This window comes from Dama dama, chromosome 14 (genome assembly GCF_033118175.1).
Source record: "Dama dama isolate Ldn47 chromosome 14, ASM3311817v1, whole genome shotgun sequence".
Lineage (NCBI taxonomy): Eukaryota > Metazoa > Chordata > Mammalia > Artiodactyla > Cervidae > Dama > Dama dama.
This window is the reverse complement of record NC_083694.1, coordinates 72,450,350-72,466,705: the sequence shown is the minus strand read 5'-3', so window position 1 is coordinate 72,466,705 and position 16,356 is coordinate 72,450,350. Positions and strand designations below refer to the sequence as shown.

Genomic DNA, 16,356 nt, shown 5'->3' with positions numbered 1-16,356 from the left:
TTCTCTGTTCTGGAATGTTCTCTGCCCACTTTATAGGCCATGTCAGCCTTTGCTTGTCTAACTCAAGTGTTAGTTTGCATGTGCATTTCCCTCCTGAGTAGTATGGAGACTTGCTAAATTAGCATGGGTTTCCTCGTGCTGCGTGTCCCGTGGAATCCTGTAGGTTTATTTTATTGTGCTGTAGATTTAGGCAAGACCATGCTTGACCAGTCACGTCCGACTCTTTGCGGCCCCATGGACTGTGGCCCGCCAGGCTCCTGTCTGTCTGTGGAATTCTCCAGGCAAGAATACTGGAGCGGGTTGCTGTTTCCTCCTCCAGGAGATCTTCCCAACCCAGGGACTGAACCCGTGCCTCCTGCCTCTCGTGCATTGCCGGCGGGTTCTCTACCGCACTGGGCCATCAGGGAATCCCAGGTGCCCTCCTTTTCAACATGTTGTAGAGACCAGTTTTGTTTAGCTCACCGTTATATCTCCATAGGTGGGGAATTTTCTGTAACGATTCCTGCTCACTTATACTCAAGAGACATCGCCATTCTTTTGTTAGGCACATTTTTTGAAATGATCAAACCAGTGGATTTTCAAGTTCAAGCATTTCTGCGGGATCCGTTCTTGGCCCAAAACCCTGGACAGCTCTGTGATGTCTTCTCCATGTATGCTGTAGGGCCTTGGAGGGCAGGGGTTTCTCCTGTTTCTTTAGCATTGCATAGATCTTTGAATAAAGCAAATCAAACTTAAGTTAAATGGGACAGAGAAATGTATTGATTATGGAAATTATTTAAAGTAGCTGCTCCGTAGATCTCAACTAAAGACTATCTAGTCTCTTGATAGCAACTAACCTTATAATTAAGACACATTTCTCATTGTTTTGGCTTCAGTTTCCTCATAATGTTCTGACTTTATCGTGTAGATGAATAAATACTGAAGGTATAATCAAGCAAAACACTAATATATTTTGCTTATTCAAAAGTATATAGTCTCTGAACCATGGTTTATAAATGCAAGTTTTGAAATATTCATCTATGAATTCCACAGAATTAAGTAAATGTTACTCATTTGTACAAATCAACATTCCTTCTGCATTAAAAAAATAGTGTATTCAATTCACAATATTTCAAGTTATTTTAATTTTGATTTTTAGTTTCAGGCCAGAAAATGTGAAAGGTCTGGTTGTAAAGGAAAATTTTACTGCATTTTTCTCACTTTGCATTAGAAAAAGCCTCAGTCTTCAGGAGTTTGGAATGCTTGCAGTGGTGATGCACAAATAACATAGTAAACACTCTTCTTCCAAACTTAGCAATTTAATAAAAATTTGTATATTTTTCTTACTACACTGTAGCATTCTTTTATTAAAATAAGAGATGAATTATGTTTGTGTAAAAACCAAGTTATGTGTTCTTCCTTTGGTGTTTACTTGGCTTCCGGATCGTTGGTGGAACAGTTTCTTTTTAAATTAAGTTGCAGAGTCTCCTCTGAGTGGCGGGCGGACCCTGGAAAGAAGACAGACACAGAGTGTCCCAGGCGTCACGGGCAGCGCTGGACCTGCCAGCTGTTCCCATCCGCTCACCCGTAAAATCAGCATAAGAGGGACCTAACTTTGCCAGATCAGATCTCGTATCTGGAAAGTAATCCTCAGGGAACAGAAAATTTCAGTCTCTGCACATCCGCTTGCAACTTGGGTTATTACTGCCCGCACAGCTCCTTTGTCTCTGTCTCTGCAGCACTTGTGAGGCGTTGCTGCCAAGATGCGTCAGGTGCAGCGTAACCAGCACACAGGCAGAAACTAAGTGAACCCACTCCAGAGACCCAGGCATGTGGCTAGAGTACCTTTTTGGGTGCTGAAGTGTAATGCTCACTGACTGAAGAGAAAAGAAATAGGTTATTTCCCACTACGTATGTATTCGCTTGTTTGTCTTCTGTGAAAGAACAGACAGGACAGAATTAAGCAACGTAGTGAGTAAGGGATGAAGAAAAGAGACAGACTAAAACATAATTAGGTAAAAGCCACAGATAACAGGGTGGACAGTCAGGGCTGATCAAGAAGATGAATGTCCTAGTTTGAAGATTTAGTCTTAAATCTTAAGATTGCAAGCAGTCTGTCAAATGGTGGTGGTTGTTGTGTAGTCGCTAAGTCGTGTCCTACTGTTTGCAACCCCATGGACTGTAGCACGCCAGGCCTCCCTGTCCATCACCAACTCCCGGAGCTTGCTCAAACTCATGTCCGTCGAGTCATTGATGCCATCCAACCATCTCATCCTCTGTGGTCCCCTTCTCCTCCCGCCTTCAGTCTTTCCCAGCATCAGGGTCTTTTCCAGTGAGTCAGTTCTTCACGTCAGGAGGCCAAAGTACTGGAGCTTTAGCTTCAGCATCAGTGCTTCCAATGAATAGTCAGGACTGATTTCCTTCAGGATGGACTGGTTGGATCTCCTTGCAGTCCAAGGGACTCTCAAGAATCTTCTTCAACACCACAGTTCAAAAGCAACAATTCTTCGGTGCTTAGCTTTCTTCATAGTCCAACTCTCACACCCATACATGACCATTGGAAAAATCGTAGCTTTGACTAGATGGACCTTTGTTGGCGAAGTAATGTCTCTGCTTTTTATTTATTTATTTTATTTATTTATTTTTATTAGTTGGAGGCTAATTACTTCACAACATTTCAGTGGGTTTTGTCATACATTGATATGAATCAGCCATAGATGTCTCTGCTTTTTAATATGCTCTCTTGGTTGGTCATAGCTTTTCTTCCAAGAAGCAAGTGTCTTTTAATTTCATGGCTGCAGTCACCATCTGCAGTGATTTTGGAACCCAGGAAAATAAAGTCTTTCACTGTTTCCATTGTTTACCCATCTATTTGCCATGAAGTGATGGGACCAGATGCCATGATCTTAGTTTTCTGAATGTCGAGGTTTAAGCCAACTTTTTCACTCTCCTCAAGAGGCTCTTTAGTTCTTCCTCACTTTCTGCCATAAGGGTGGTGTCATCTGCATATCTGAGGTTACTGATATTTCTCCCGGCAATCTTGATTCCAGCTTGTGCTTCATTTCCCCTTTTATTTGCCATGAAATGATGGGACTGGATGGTATGATCTTAGTTTTTTGAATGTTGAGTTTTAAGCCAGCTTTTTCACTCTTTTCTTTCACCCTTATCAAATGGTAACTAGAAGTAGAAGGGATATTGAAAATACTCACATTGAAACTCTCTAACTGTTAATTATAAGAAGGGGCTATTCTACATTTCTGCATGATGACTTTTTAATAGGGGCATCAGTTATTGTGTTAATTTATCAAGATAATAACTTTTGTTTAATATTTCATGAAGAATCCATCATACACTTTTTTATGAGATTCAAATCCTAATAGTTTTGATAAAACAGCCACATAAACACACACACATGTACGTACGCTTGCACATATAAATGTTTTCCAGAATAATTTCCACAGGACATTAACATCTAAGTATTTTTAGGTGATCTCTACATGTCATGGGCTTCCCAGGTGGTGCTAGTGGTAAAGAACCTGCCTGCCAAAGCAGGAAATCTAAGAGATGCCGCTTTGATCCCTCTGTCAGCAAGATCCCCTGGAGAAGGAAATGGCAACTGACTCCAGTGTTCTTGCTTGGAGAATTTCATGGACTGAGGAGCCTGGCAAGCTACAGTCCATGGGGTTGCAAAGTGTCAGACACAACTGAGCAACTGACACTAACATGTCATAATCTGAGCAACTAACACTAATGTGTTGTAATCATTTTAAAAAGTATACATTTTGTTTTACATGAAGGCATAATCATTTAATATTAGCTCCATAAATTTGTAATGAATCATTCTTACATAAGGTTTTTAAGTGATTTTTATGTTAACCTATGTAGTAATTTTTTATTCCTTAATAAATAAAAAGGTTAATTGTAGAAAGCAGGCTTTTTTGAAGTTCAAATATTTGAAAAAAATCTTTTGATCTTAATAAGTAATACAGCAAGGGAAGCCAGCTCATGCTGAAAATGTTGCCAGGTATCTATTGAGTTTTGGAATTAAAAACTCAAAATTATGCATCACTGGACTGTATTTTTTGAAAAGCAATATAGTATAGTGAAAATAATGGGATTGAACTGTAACTTTTCAGTGACTGGGTACATCAAGTGATATCTTTGATCCAGTAAGTCTTTTACCTGGAGTGGAATTCAAATACTGTGTATTGGTGGTTGCTACTTACATTGGGCTTTCAAAGGGTTTTTCAGAAGTAGTATTAATCCATTGTGCTTTTAAGTACATTTGCAGTAGTCAGAAGTATGTTTTTGACAGAATTAAAAAATATGTAACCAAAATATTTATTAATGATAATTAAAGTGACTTCTTTTTATTATATGAAGTAGAAGAGAAATATTGTGAAGAAATAATGAAAATGAAAAACCAGTGGAAATATTTATAAAAAAATTGATTTTTATATATGAATAACTGAATATAATAGAAAAATCTAAGATGTTTCAAAATGTCAATTGTATTTTAAATAATCTTGATGACTTATACCTACCAACTTATCTATTATTTTAAAAACTGACTTATAGAGTTGCAAATACAAGATTTCAAAAGTGAAACTTGGTATAAAACAAACATTATTACAGTGTTTATCCATTTTTATTGAGATTTTATTTTATTTATTTTACTTTATTTTTCATTTTTTAAAAATTGAGTTATGGTTGATATACCGGAGAAGGAGCCTGGAGGGCTATAGTCTGTGGTGTCGCAAAGAGTTGGACGCAACTGAGCAATTAACACACACAAACAATATAGTTGATATACAGTAAATTTAAGTTATTGGTGCTCAGCATAGTGAGTCACAATTTTTAAAGATTACATTCCGTTTATAGTTACTACAGAACACCTGGCGATATTCCCTGTGTTGTATGGTGTATCCTTGCAGCTTATTTATTTTGGATATAATAGTTTGTGTCTCTTAATGCCACATGTCTATCTTGCCCTCCCCTTTGCCTCTCCCACTGGTAACCACTCATTTGTTCTCTGCATCTGTGAGTCTGTTTCTTTTTTGTTGCATTCATTAGTTTCATTTTTTAGAGTCCACATAACAGTGATATCATACAGTATTTGTCTTTATCTGTCTGACTTATTTTACTTGGCATAATACCCTCCAAGGCCATCCATGTTGCTGCAGATGGCAAAATTTCATTCTTTTTTCTGGCTGAGTAGTATTACATTGTGTGTACGTGTGTTAACGTGTGTGTGTACATACACACCACCTCTTACTCACCCAGTCATCTGTTGATGGAAGTTAGGTTGCGTCTGTGTCCTCGCAGCTGTAAATAGTGCTCCTTTGAACATTGGGGTTCATGTGTCTTTCAAATGAGTGTTTTTGGCTTTTGGGGGGTGTATTCCCAGAAGTGGAATTGCTAGATGACTGGTAGCTCTGCTTTTAGTTTTCTGAGGAATCTCTGTACTGTTTTCCATAGTGGCTATGCCAATTTACATTCCTGTCAGTAGTGTAGGGCAATTCCCATTTCTCCACATCCTCGCCAACATTTGTTCTTTTCTTTTTGATGATGGCCATTCTGACAGGTGTGAGGTGATATCTCATTGTAGTTTTAGTTTGCATTTCTCTGATTCACGATGTTGAGCACCTTTTCATGCCTCTGTTAGCATGTCCTCTTTGGGAAAATGCCTATTTAACATTTTAAGTGGCAATTTAAAGTGATGTATTTTGGTCTAGTTTCTGTGGGCTGTAACGTATTTAATTATATATTTGCCACATTTATATGTTTTTCAAATTAAAACCAGTATATTAAGTGGAGTTAAATCTGAAAATTTATATTTTAGAATCTTAATGTCCAAGGTGTATAAATAAAAAAAGGAGTTGCTTTTGATTTGTAATAATTTGACCATATTATTCATTTTATTAGTCCTGTTCTAAAGGTCATTAAAACCCTTAAACTATCAAAATATTTAGTTTTGAACCTCATTGATTGTAAATATTTAAAGAAAAAAATTTAAGTTATTTTTACTAAGTAGCTTTGACAGTCTTAGGGCTATTTGAACTAGACTGTTGCCGTGGCTGCCTTGTTTTCTCCGAGTAACGCCCTCTGTCTGTCATTTACAGATCCGGAGGTGCTGTGGAAGTTCCCAGAGGACTTTGCAGACCAGGTTGGAACCACATAATTTTTAAAAAGCATTTAAAATTGAGTATTGATGATTATTACTGCTGTTATTACTACTACTGGTGCTGAAGCTACTGCTGCATATGCATTACTATAAGCATTTTCTCTTGGTCAGCTCTGAGAATAAAAAGCCATGTATGCAAAGTATCTGGAAAATGTTTGGAAGTTGCCAGCGAGATGGGTGATGAAGAGGCCCGTCTTGAAGCTAATAGGAAGTGAATGTTCACAGTTTCCACGTGTTTTTACACTCTTTTAATGTATCTGTGGAAAATATGTTTGGAAACACTTAAGCATTTCCCCATCAGAAAGACCTGATGGTAAGGTTCTTTGAGGAATACCCTTCTGTCAGTAAAATGAAAGGGTGCTACTTAGCTCTTTCTTAGCTCCGTAAGTACGACAGTAAGAAGTAGTAACTGCTGTAACTAAGAGATCATTTCTGTCCTTGTTACAGTAATATTGGGATCATTAATATATATAAGTTGAACTGGTATTTCCTTATTTTAAAATAATTCTTATTTGTAGCTTTATTTTCTTAAAAACACCAGGAGACTTCAAAATGAATTTACTGTATTTGTATTTTAAGTGTAATCTTCTCTAGTTCCTTAACTATTTATCATGACCAAAACTGAATTATTTTGACATGATGTGTGTAAATTAAGAAATCCTTATAGTTTATATTATGGATTTATCGTTTTGAAGTGAATTATATGGGTAACCATACACATTTACATTTTTACACAAAAAACTACTCTTTCTGGAAATCTGATGAGCAGGTTCCTTTTTTTTTTTTGTCTGCAAAGAAATGGGGTGAAATAATTTTGTCACTGTAAAAATTATAAAATTATAACACTACAAGCTTAAGCACAAGTTAAGTTCACAGATAGGAATCTCATAATTTACAAAAATGAAAGCTGATAAAAGCTTTCATTTTAAAGCAGTTCATTTGGAAATACACAGACATGTGATTTTGATGTGGAAGAATAATTTATAACGTGAAAATCGGTATCTAAGATTAGGAAATTTTGCTGAAAAAGTGAGTTAAATGAGCTTATTAAATATTAGTTAGATTGACTGTTGTTTCACATAATAAGAGAGTATGTGCTTTTAATTTGTCTTTAGCCTTTTGGAGAAAGAATAGGCTTATAAGTATTTTAGGTATGTGAGTCCGTACAGTGAAGACAGGATTTGTACACATGAGGCTTCACTGGGTTTGTTCCTCAGTAATGGGAAGTTACTTCCCTTGGATCTGCCTTTAATGCAGGAGTTCAGTTCAGTTCAGTCGCTCAGTTGTGTCCGACTTTTTGTGACCCCACGGACTGCAGCACGCCAGGCTTTCCTGCCCATCACCAGCTCCTGCAGCTTGCTCAAACTCATGTCCATCGAGTTGGTGATGCCACTCAACCATCTCATCCTCTGTCATCCCCTTCTCCTCCTGCCTTCAATCTTTCCCAGCATCAGTGTCCTTTCAAATGAGTCAGTTCTTTGCATCAGGTGGCCAAACTATTGGAGTTTCACCTTCAGCATCAGTACTTCCAGTGAATAATGAGAACTGATTTCCTTTAGGATGGACTGGTTGGATCTCCTTACAGTCCAAGGGACTCTTTAAGAGTCTTCTCCAACACCACAGTTCAAAAGCATCAATTCTTCGGCTCTCAGCTTTCTTCATAGTCCAGCTCTCACATCCATACATGACTACTGGGAAGACTAAAGCTTTGACTAGATGGACCTTTGTTGGCAAAGGTCTGCTTTTTAATATGCTGTCTAGGTTTGTCTTAGCTATGCAGGAGACCTGGGTTCCTTTCCTGGGTGGGGAAGATCCCTGGAGAAGGAAATGGCAACTGACTCCAGTGTTCTTGCCTGGAGAATCCCATGGACAGAGGAACCTGGCGGGCTGTTGTCTGTGGGGTCACAAGAATCAGACACGACAGTGACTAAACCACCGCAATGAGAAGTTAGGTTAGAGCCTTGCTGACTCATCTTCCTGTTGTAAAATTGTGTTTCTCTCTTGCTCTTTCTAGCTCTCTCTGGTCTTACCTCCTGTCCAGATTCTTATTTCCTTGTAATTTCTAACTCTTAAGCTGCCCCTGAGAATTCCTAGGGCATCTGAAGGCTCCTCACTTTGGGTTCACATAAGTGATGGTGTGCTTGGCGAGTTCAGCTACAGTGACTTCTGCAGCGAGACAGACTGGTGCTGTCCCTCTTTGTGACTGATAGACTGGTGATAGGAATGTCTTAGCTGTTGCTTTGTTTCCCACATTGGTGAGGTCAGGGGAACATTAATAATCCCTCAGCCCTCACATACTTGGTGAAACATAGACGCATTTGACCACGTAAAGTTGATAAGCATTCATAACCCCCAGGGTTTCAGGACATAGCAGTTCTTGTAGACTTTTTGAAAGAAGCTTTAGATAGTATTTTGTCTAACTACTTCACTTGATGGCTAAAGAAACCACACTTCATGTGGGAATCCAGCCACGGGCTGTGAAGAATGGTTTTGTTGTATGCTTTTTGGCGAATATTCTGAATACTGCAGACGACCCGTGGTGCTAGTGGTAAAGAACCTGCCCACCAGTGCAGGAGACGTAAGAGACGTGGTTTCGACCCCTGAGTCAGGAAGATGCCCTGGAGAAGGGCAAGGCAGCCCCCTCCAGGATTGTTGCCTGGAGAGTCCCGTGGACAGAGGAGCCTGCTGGGCTGCAGTCCGTAGGTTAACAAGAGTCAGACAGGACAGAAACGACTTAGCACAGCACACAGCACCCTGTATTTCTCATCGTTTTTATCTTTTCCTGGTTTCATATGTGAGTTATCTCCTTCTTCCCAGACGGCTTTTTCACTGAATCTGAGATGCTTCAGTAAGAAAAATGCTTTAAAAAAAAACTCTTTGTTTAGCTCTTACCGTGTACTAGGCACTGTGCTAGGAGCTTATGTGCGTAATTGATTTTATCTTCATATCCTTCCAGTACTGTTAGGAGATAGTATCAGACCTGAAACTGAGACTTAAGTAAGAAACTGGCCTGATCACACACTGCTTACAAGAGGCAGAGCTAAGACTTGAGGGCAGGTTTGTCTAACTCAGAAGCATGTGCTATTAACAAGTAAGGTATATTATTATTTCTGCTTGGAATGCTGACCCAAGCCCTACTTGCTTATTTTAGCTTTAAAAAAAAAAAAGTTTAGTATCTAAAGTCCCCTATCCCCCAGTATCTTTATAATTGGAAAGCAGTATGTTTTTTAATCCATGGAAGTAATATCAATTCATTTACTCCTTTGGTTCTACCTCATGGAGCTCTTGATCCATCATAGGCCTTTGTTTATTATATGGAAAACAATAAACCAGTTTTGATTTGGTTTCCTTCTTTTGGCAATAGAAGAACCAATGGGACAACCCAAATCACACTTCAGGAGGAGCTGTAATTGATTTGATTTTAGTTGTTGTTTTTTTATTTTTTACAGTGGAGAATTTTGTGTAAGGAGAGGGGGAGATGAAACTACAAACATAAATTGGGCTGGGTCTCGGCAACAATTAAAGGCCTTGCTGAAGAGGTGGTCCTTCCAACGAACTTAAGGAGAGTGTGGTATAACAAAACAAGTATGTTAGGAACATTAGTTTGTAAAAGATTTCAGTATGGATTGGTGGTGGGAGAAACTGGAGGCAAGGAAGTAAGTGACTTTGCAGGAGACTAGCTGAGGAGTAACTAGGATCTGAAAGAGTTGGTTATGATAGGAAGGAAAAAGAGGAAGAATGTGTTGACCCGGAAGTAAATCGACTCCCCGATGTTTCTACAGCAAAGGTGGGTTTCTTTGGGATCCGTAGAGAGTTGCATCTTGAGGTCTGCAGCTTGAGCCCTCTGCAGGTCCCACAGGGCAGGTGAAGAAGAAGTCTTTTATAGAAGAGAGACAGGAAGTGGGGAGGGCCGTGGAGACCGAGAGGCTGTGTCTTTTCGTTGGCCGAGTCCTCGCTGGAGGGAAGCGGAGCTGATCTTCTTCCTGTTGGGCTCTGTTAGGGCCTGAGAGCTCCCCCTTCTGGTCACCCCGCTCTCCTTAGTTCAGGCCTCTGTTTATTACGTTTTTGCAGGTGTGAAGCAGGGAGCCTGCATTCAGAGGTGTTCTGGGCTGCATGGGGTAAAGAGTAATGAGAGGCGGGGTTGCATTTTGGCACTTGAAGGAATGTTGCATTATCTCCCATGCAAGTGGAGGGGACTTTGGGGATTTGGGAAAAATGGAGCTGTGCACCCGTAGGAGATGAAAAGGTGTGAATGAATTAGAGGATTTACAGACAGATTTAGTCGACGTCAGTTTTATGTCTTGCAAATGCATTGAGGACTGTGCCTGAGAAGATGGGTGCAGCAGAAATGCTGCCCTGCCTGCTGTAGGTGATAGCAGCGTCTCCTATTAAATTCCGGAGATGCTCACCACTTCTGGATGAAATGGGTAATTTTGTCTGTTTTTGCTGCTGTCAAGCTGAGCTCTCCATTGCTCTTATATTACCGTTGTTCACATTTACACTTAATAGCTTGATGCTATTTTTCACAGTACTTGACTTTTCACCCATACTTTCTGCTTGTCATTTTCATGGCTCACGTTTCTATATCTCTGCTGTTTTCATGTACCGTTGGCCTCGTAAGGCCATGCATGGCTGGTCTATATCTCTTGAGTAAGAGGAGTCAGTCTTTGTGAGTGAAGTGTACCTTTAGAGAATGGTCAGAAATCAGATCTCACACATGCTGGACTCAGGTCTGTGTTTGAGTCATGGCTTTATACTGACAGATTGTATGACGTATTGCTTTAGGCAAGAGTTTTTATCTCTCTTAATTCCTCATTTGCAAAATAGGGCTGATTCTACTGATCTAACAAAATGAGGATAAGAATGAAGTCTATGAAGCATAATATCTGGCACATGGAAAACACTCCATGAATGGGAGCCAGCAGTTTTATTATTATATTGTAAGGCCATGAATGTTTATTAAGTTATGATGAGGACCAGATAGAACTGCTTTATGTAGAATGTTGTTTTTCTAGTTCGATAACTAGTTTGAGAATTTTGCTGCTTTATAGACTTTCAGGAAGATTTATAGTGTCAAGTAGGAAGAAATTTTTCCTCTGCCCTTCTAGACTCTTCGGGTTGGTCTTAGAATTAAACTGACATCAAACAGATGAACAGGCAACAAGGAAACAGAAGTTTAATAACATGTACTCATGGGCGAGGGGCTGCCCTGGAGGCTCAGTGGTGAAGAACCCGCCTGCCAACGCAGGAGACACGGGTTCAGTACCTGGGTGGGGAAGATCCCCTGGAGGAGGAACTGGCAATCCACTCCAGTGTTCTTGCCTGGAGAATCCCGTGGACGGAGGTGCCTGGCGGGCTTCAGTCCAGGGGGTCGCAAAAGAGTGGGACATGACTCAGCAACTAAACAACAACTTATGGGAGAGACCCAGGAGAACTGGAAACTTGCCGGCATAGCTGAAGCCTTCTCCTCAAGTACCATGTTCACCTAAAGACAGGAGAGGATGTCTGGGGCAGTGGTCTGTGAACTTGGAGGGGAGGAAAGCAATCCCCGTGGAGATGGAAAAGCAGGTGTCTGGCGCACAGATGTTTGCTGGGCCTGCAGAGAGCTGCGGACACGGAGTGACTCTGGTCTCTAGCCTAGTTCCCACCCCCGACCCCAGCCCCGCACCTGGCCCGTGTTCACGGAGATCTCTGGTGATGGTTCTATTCTGGGAGCAGGCCCTCTGTCTAAATTCCTTTAGGCAGTTATGGGGGAGGGAGCAAGATCCACTTCCTCAGTCTCAATTTCTTAAAAAATAACCAGCCCGAATAAATCCTCCTGCCAAACAGACACATTTTGTGGTGGCAGATACTGCTTTCCGACAGTAACGGGAGAGATGCTGAGGACAGCTCCCAGCAGAAGTTCTAAGACCACGGAGCCGTAATCTTTTAGTGATGGCCGACACACAGACCTCACTAAGTGTATTTATGTGATTTTTAGATAGGAGCAGTAACATTTTGAGGCGCTGACCCTAGGCCATATTTCTGGTTCACCTTTCACTCTTCCCTCTTGCAGGACTTAGTTTCCTGTTTGCACACAAACTTTAGGCCTTTGATTCTGGGCTGTTTCTTACGTTTCAGATGGCCTTTTCCATTTCTCTTAAGTACTTCCTTTATGATACAGCTTAGATGTTTTATCTGCTGTGATGTATTGAAACATTCCTCCTGTTTGTGTTCCATAGTCATCTTTGCCTTTCCTGGTTGCTCAGTGATATAACGAATCTGCCTGCAATGTGAGAGACACAGCAGACGTGGGTTCCATCCCGGGGTCAGAGGATCCCTTGGAGGAGGAAATGGCAATCCACTCCAGTATTCTTGCCTGGGAAAATCCTGTGGACACAGGAGCCTGGCGGTCACAGTCCACAGAGTTGGAAACGACCGAGCACACCCACAGTCATTTTTCTATCACTGTGTTTACCACGTTACCTGATGTGGAGGAATTGTTCTTATGTGCCTTATCCTGGTGAGTGTTCCCACTGAAGCCTCTTTTCCCAGCCAGGGACTTTCTATATTAATTTTTGACCTATGTTTCCCCCACTCAGCTGCTCTAATCAATGTGTCATCAAATCCTATTGCTGTGCCTCTTGTATGTCTTGTAAATCGGTCTTAACTACTTTTAAGTTACTTTCCTTAATTCATATCCTCCTAACTCTTCTTTTCACCTCTGTTTTTGTCCCTGTTTAACATATTCTCCTTTGAAATGTCACCTTTCCATAAATTATTTTTTATGTGTGCAGAAGGCACGCCCTGGGGGTCCTTGCTTCCTGAACTCGCTGGGCAGGATGTGGGTCTCTCGCCACCATCGTTCTATTGTTTCGAAGCATGTCTGATGCTTCTGGTTCATGGTTTTCTCGCTGTTAGCCTGCTTGGTTTTGTGGTTAAGCAAACCTGCTTTCTTGAGTGATTATAAACTTTCAGGGGTCCCCCAAAGTCCCCCAAAGTTCCCTCTCTATCTGCAGTTCCCTATTGGGATTTCTGAGCTAACTATTTGACGGTCCTTTTCTGTCCCTGGTTCTGACAGCATACTGTCATTGGGCCTTACAGCACGCTGGGCAGATTTCTAACTGCCTTTCCTGTCCTGGTAATACCTGGTGAGCCTGAGGGGCCTTGACAGACGAGGAAGCAGAACTGATGTGGCAGGAGGCACATAGCTAGAAAGTAGCAGAGTCGTCATTCTAAGGCAGCATGACGGCAGAGCCTGCTCACCCGAGGGCTGGTTAAACCCGGCTCTCCCCACTGTCCCCTTCGAGGTGAAGTCCAGCCCTCTCACCAGGGTCAAGCCCTTGCTCAGGGCCTCCGTTTCCACCTGAAGCCTCTTCTTGCTCTGTCTCCCTCCCGCTTTACCTAATAAGGCAGTGGTCTGCATTTTATAGCAGACGTTCGTTTCTCTTACGTGTTAACCCCAGCCATCCCCCTCCATTCTGTCCTTGAATGGGGGAGTCCTTCGGCCTGAGAGGCCCGTCTCCTGCTTGCTCTCCCCTCGCCTGTTTCTGGTCTCGGCTCAGAGGTCACATCCTCCGAGGAGCCCTCTGTGTCACTGGCCTGGATTGGATGCACCTCCTCTGAGTTCCCACAGCATTTTATGTTTCCCGTGATACTTACTAGATCTGTCACCTCCCTCGTCTGTGTTTACTCCATTAGGCCAGAGGTTTCTGAGACGAGTATTCAACAATATTTTTAATAGAGGGTATAGTCATAAAAAGTGAAAGTGAAAGTCGCTCAGTCATGTCCCAGTCGTAGGGACCCCGTGGACTGTAGCCCGCTAGACTCCTTTGTTTGTGGGGTTTTCCAGGCAAGAATACTGGAATGCCATCTCTTCTCCAGGGATCTTCCCGACCCAGGGATTGAACCCCGGGCTTCCAGGTGGTGCAGTGGTTAAGAATCCGCCTGCCAATGCAGGAGACACAAGGGACGTGGGCTCGATCCCTGGGTTGGGAAGATCCCCTTGGAGTGGGAAATGGCACCCACTTCAGTGGTCTTGCCTGGAAAGTTCCGTGGACAGAGGAGCCTGGTGGGCTGTAGAGTCCACGGGGTCTCCAAGAGTCGGACACGACCGAGCATGCACCCACACGCCTGCACTGCAGGCAGATTCTCCACCGTCTGAGCCGCCAGGGAAGCCCCTCCATGAGTGTAGTTGACCTTTATTCCTTCAGAGTGCCTTCATGTGGCTGGTTGAACAAGCGTTTTCTCAAATAGGTACTTTAAGTATGGCCTTGGTTGTATAGTCAGTGTTTCCAGTTGTATCCTGGGTAAAATGAGTGACAGATTTTTATTGAACTTATGCAGATAACAGTATTGCCATGAAAATTAAAGGGACCTGCTAAGAGTTTCTGAATTTAGGGAGGGAAGGAATCAGTGAGAACTAGATGTGATTTAAAAATTATATTTCTGTTCACAGCAGCAGAGTTTACAGAATGGTTGTGGGTTACAGACAACTTAGGAAGAAGGCAAGGGCTTCCATATAAATGTCCGGAAAATAGAACATTTTGCAACAGCATCAAACATATTTCAAACAATTAAATCTCCTGCATTAGTTTATTCAGTGCAATGCAGTAAATTATTGTTCTGCTGGATATTGACTCAGCAGTTTCATGAAATTTTCTGCTTCTTGACTAAAAAGAGTCTCGGAGATCCTGACTCAGTCCAGTGGAATGGCCTGAGTGTTGTCAGTTCAAAAACCCACACCCGTGAATCTGTTCTTTGAAGTGTCAGTGGTTGGAGGTACCTGGGATGACCGAGACTGACCTGTGTTGAAGACAAATTCTATAGTTTCTAACAGTCTTCAGGGTATCAGAAACAAAAGCAAACCACCTGTGGACAATAGAGACTTAATGGGCCGTGGTTAATTTATTAATGATTATGCTCAAGTGTGAAATGCCTGTTGAGGGTTCATCGTAAAAATAAAACATGGAAAGGAAATTTGCTTGTTTCTATTGTATGACAATGAAGATAATAAAACCATTAAAAAAAAAAGGTTTTAGACAGAATGTGTGTAAGAACAATGTGTAAGCCTGTTTTCTGAGGAGCCAGTTCAAGTTATGTCCGATTTATAAAAATGGGTGAACAGAATTTTTATAGAGGAAAGATCTTGAGACTGTAGCACATAATAATCCTGAGGCATAATATAGAAAGAGTGTATACTCAGAGCATCAAGTAAAGAGACGCAGTGGATCTGAAGGAGGGCTCAGACAAACACATTTTTATACAGCTCCAAGATTAAGTTAGGTGCATATCTAGCTGGGAACCACTGGCTTAGGGGAGTCAAGGGATTTAAAGTAGAGAAGGAAAGTTATGTCCAGGTGAACATTCTAAATAACAACTGAAACTAGATCTCGTAATATTTCATTATTGTTGCCGCGTATCACTGGGCAAAGCACTGCTGGGACTCTGGTGAGGGGAGGAGAATTCGACAGAACTGTTTCATAAGAGACTTGACCCTTGTTTTCCTGGAGAGTAAAACATATTCCAGAGAGCAAGGGTGTTGGCATGTCTCGAGAAAGTTCCCGTAAAGCATGTGATTTCTGAGAGATTTCATACTCATAAAATTCACATGTACAGATTTAACGTAGAGCAGGCGAAGGGCCTCTGATTGGCCAGCTTTTTGTATAATAATAATTCTGTTAAACCACCCTTATTATAATAATATATCAGACAAGCCAAATTACTTCTAGCATCTCATTTTATAAGAGAACACATCCTTGTGATTTTCAGGGAGCCTCTAGGACATCCCCCAGATAGTTATAGTTATAAAACAGATCCTGCAGGGTTTTGATTTTTTTCTGTATTCAGAATCTGAGTTTGGGAAGGCAAAATTTAAAACGTTGTTAAAAGATTTGGATATTTGACTACGATTGGGTTCAGAGGTGCCTAAGAAGCAAGCATTTGATTATCTGTTTAATCAAAGTGACAATAAAATATTTAAAAGTAAATATAGGCAGTAATATGATTGAATATGTATATTGAATGTGGATTGAATGTTCCTCTTTCATAAGAGAGGAACTTTTGTTACCCTCCTCCCCACTCTTAATAATAGAAGACATAATAAAGTCGGTATCAAGCAAAGAGTATTATTCTGCAGAGACCCAGAGTTTTAATTGTCCTAGAGACACATGGAGCTAAGTGGTGTAGGCAGACGGTGAATCAGTAATCCAGGG

The 16,356-nt window shown here is 41.3% G+C and overlaps 1 protein-coding gene across 9 annotated transcripts in view; it reads left to right on the top strand.

The window, feature by feature from the left end:
- DENND1B (DENN domain containing 1B) overlaps positions 1-16,356 on the top strand; it is a 267,912-nt gene that overhangs the window by 70,481 nt on the left and 181,075 nt on the right. For 8 of the 9 annotated variants that reach the window (XM_061161076.1, XM_061161073.1, XM_061161078.1 and 5 more), the window contains one exon: positions 6,102-6,145. The exons of the other annotated variant lie outside the window; for it this stretch is intronic. In XM_061161076.1, the coding sequence (XP_061017059.1) occupies positions 6,102-6,145 (44 nt within the window). The remainder of the gene's footprint in view (positions 1-6,101; positions 6,146-16,356) is intronic. 9 annotated transcript variants of the gene reach the window in all.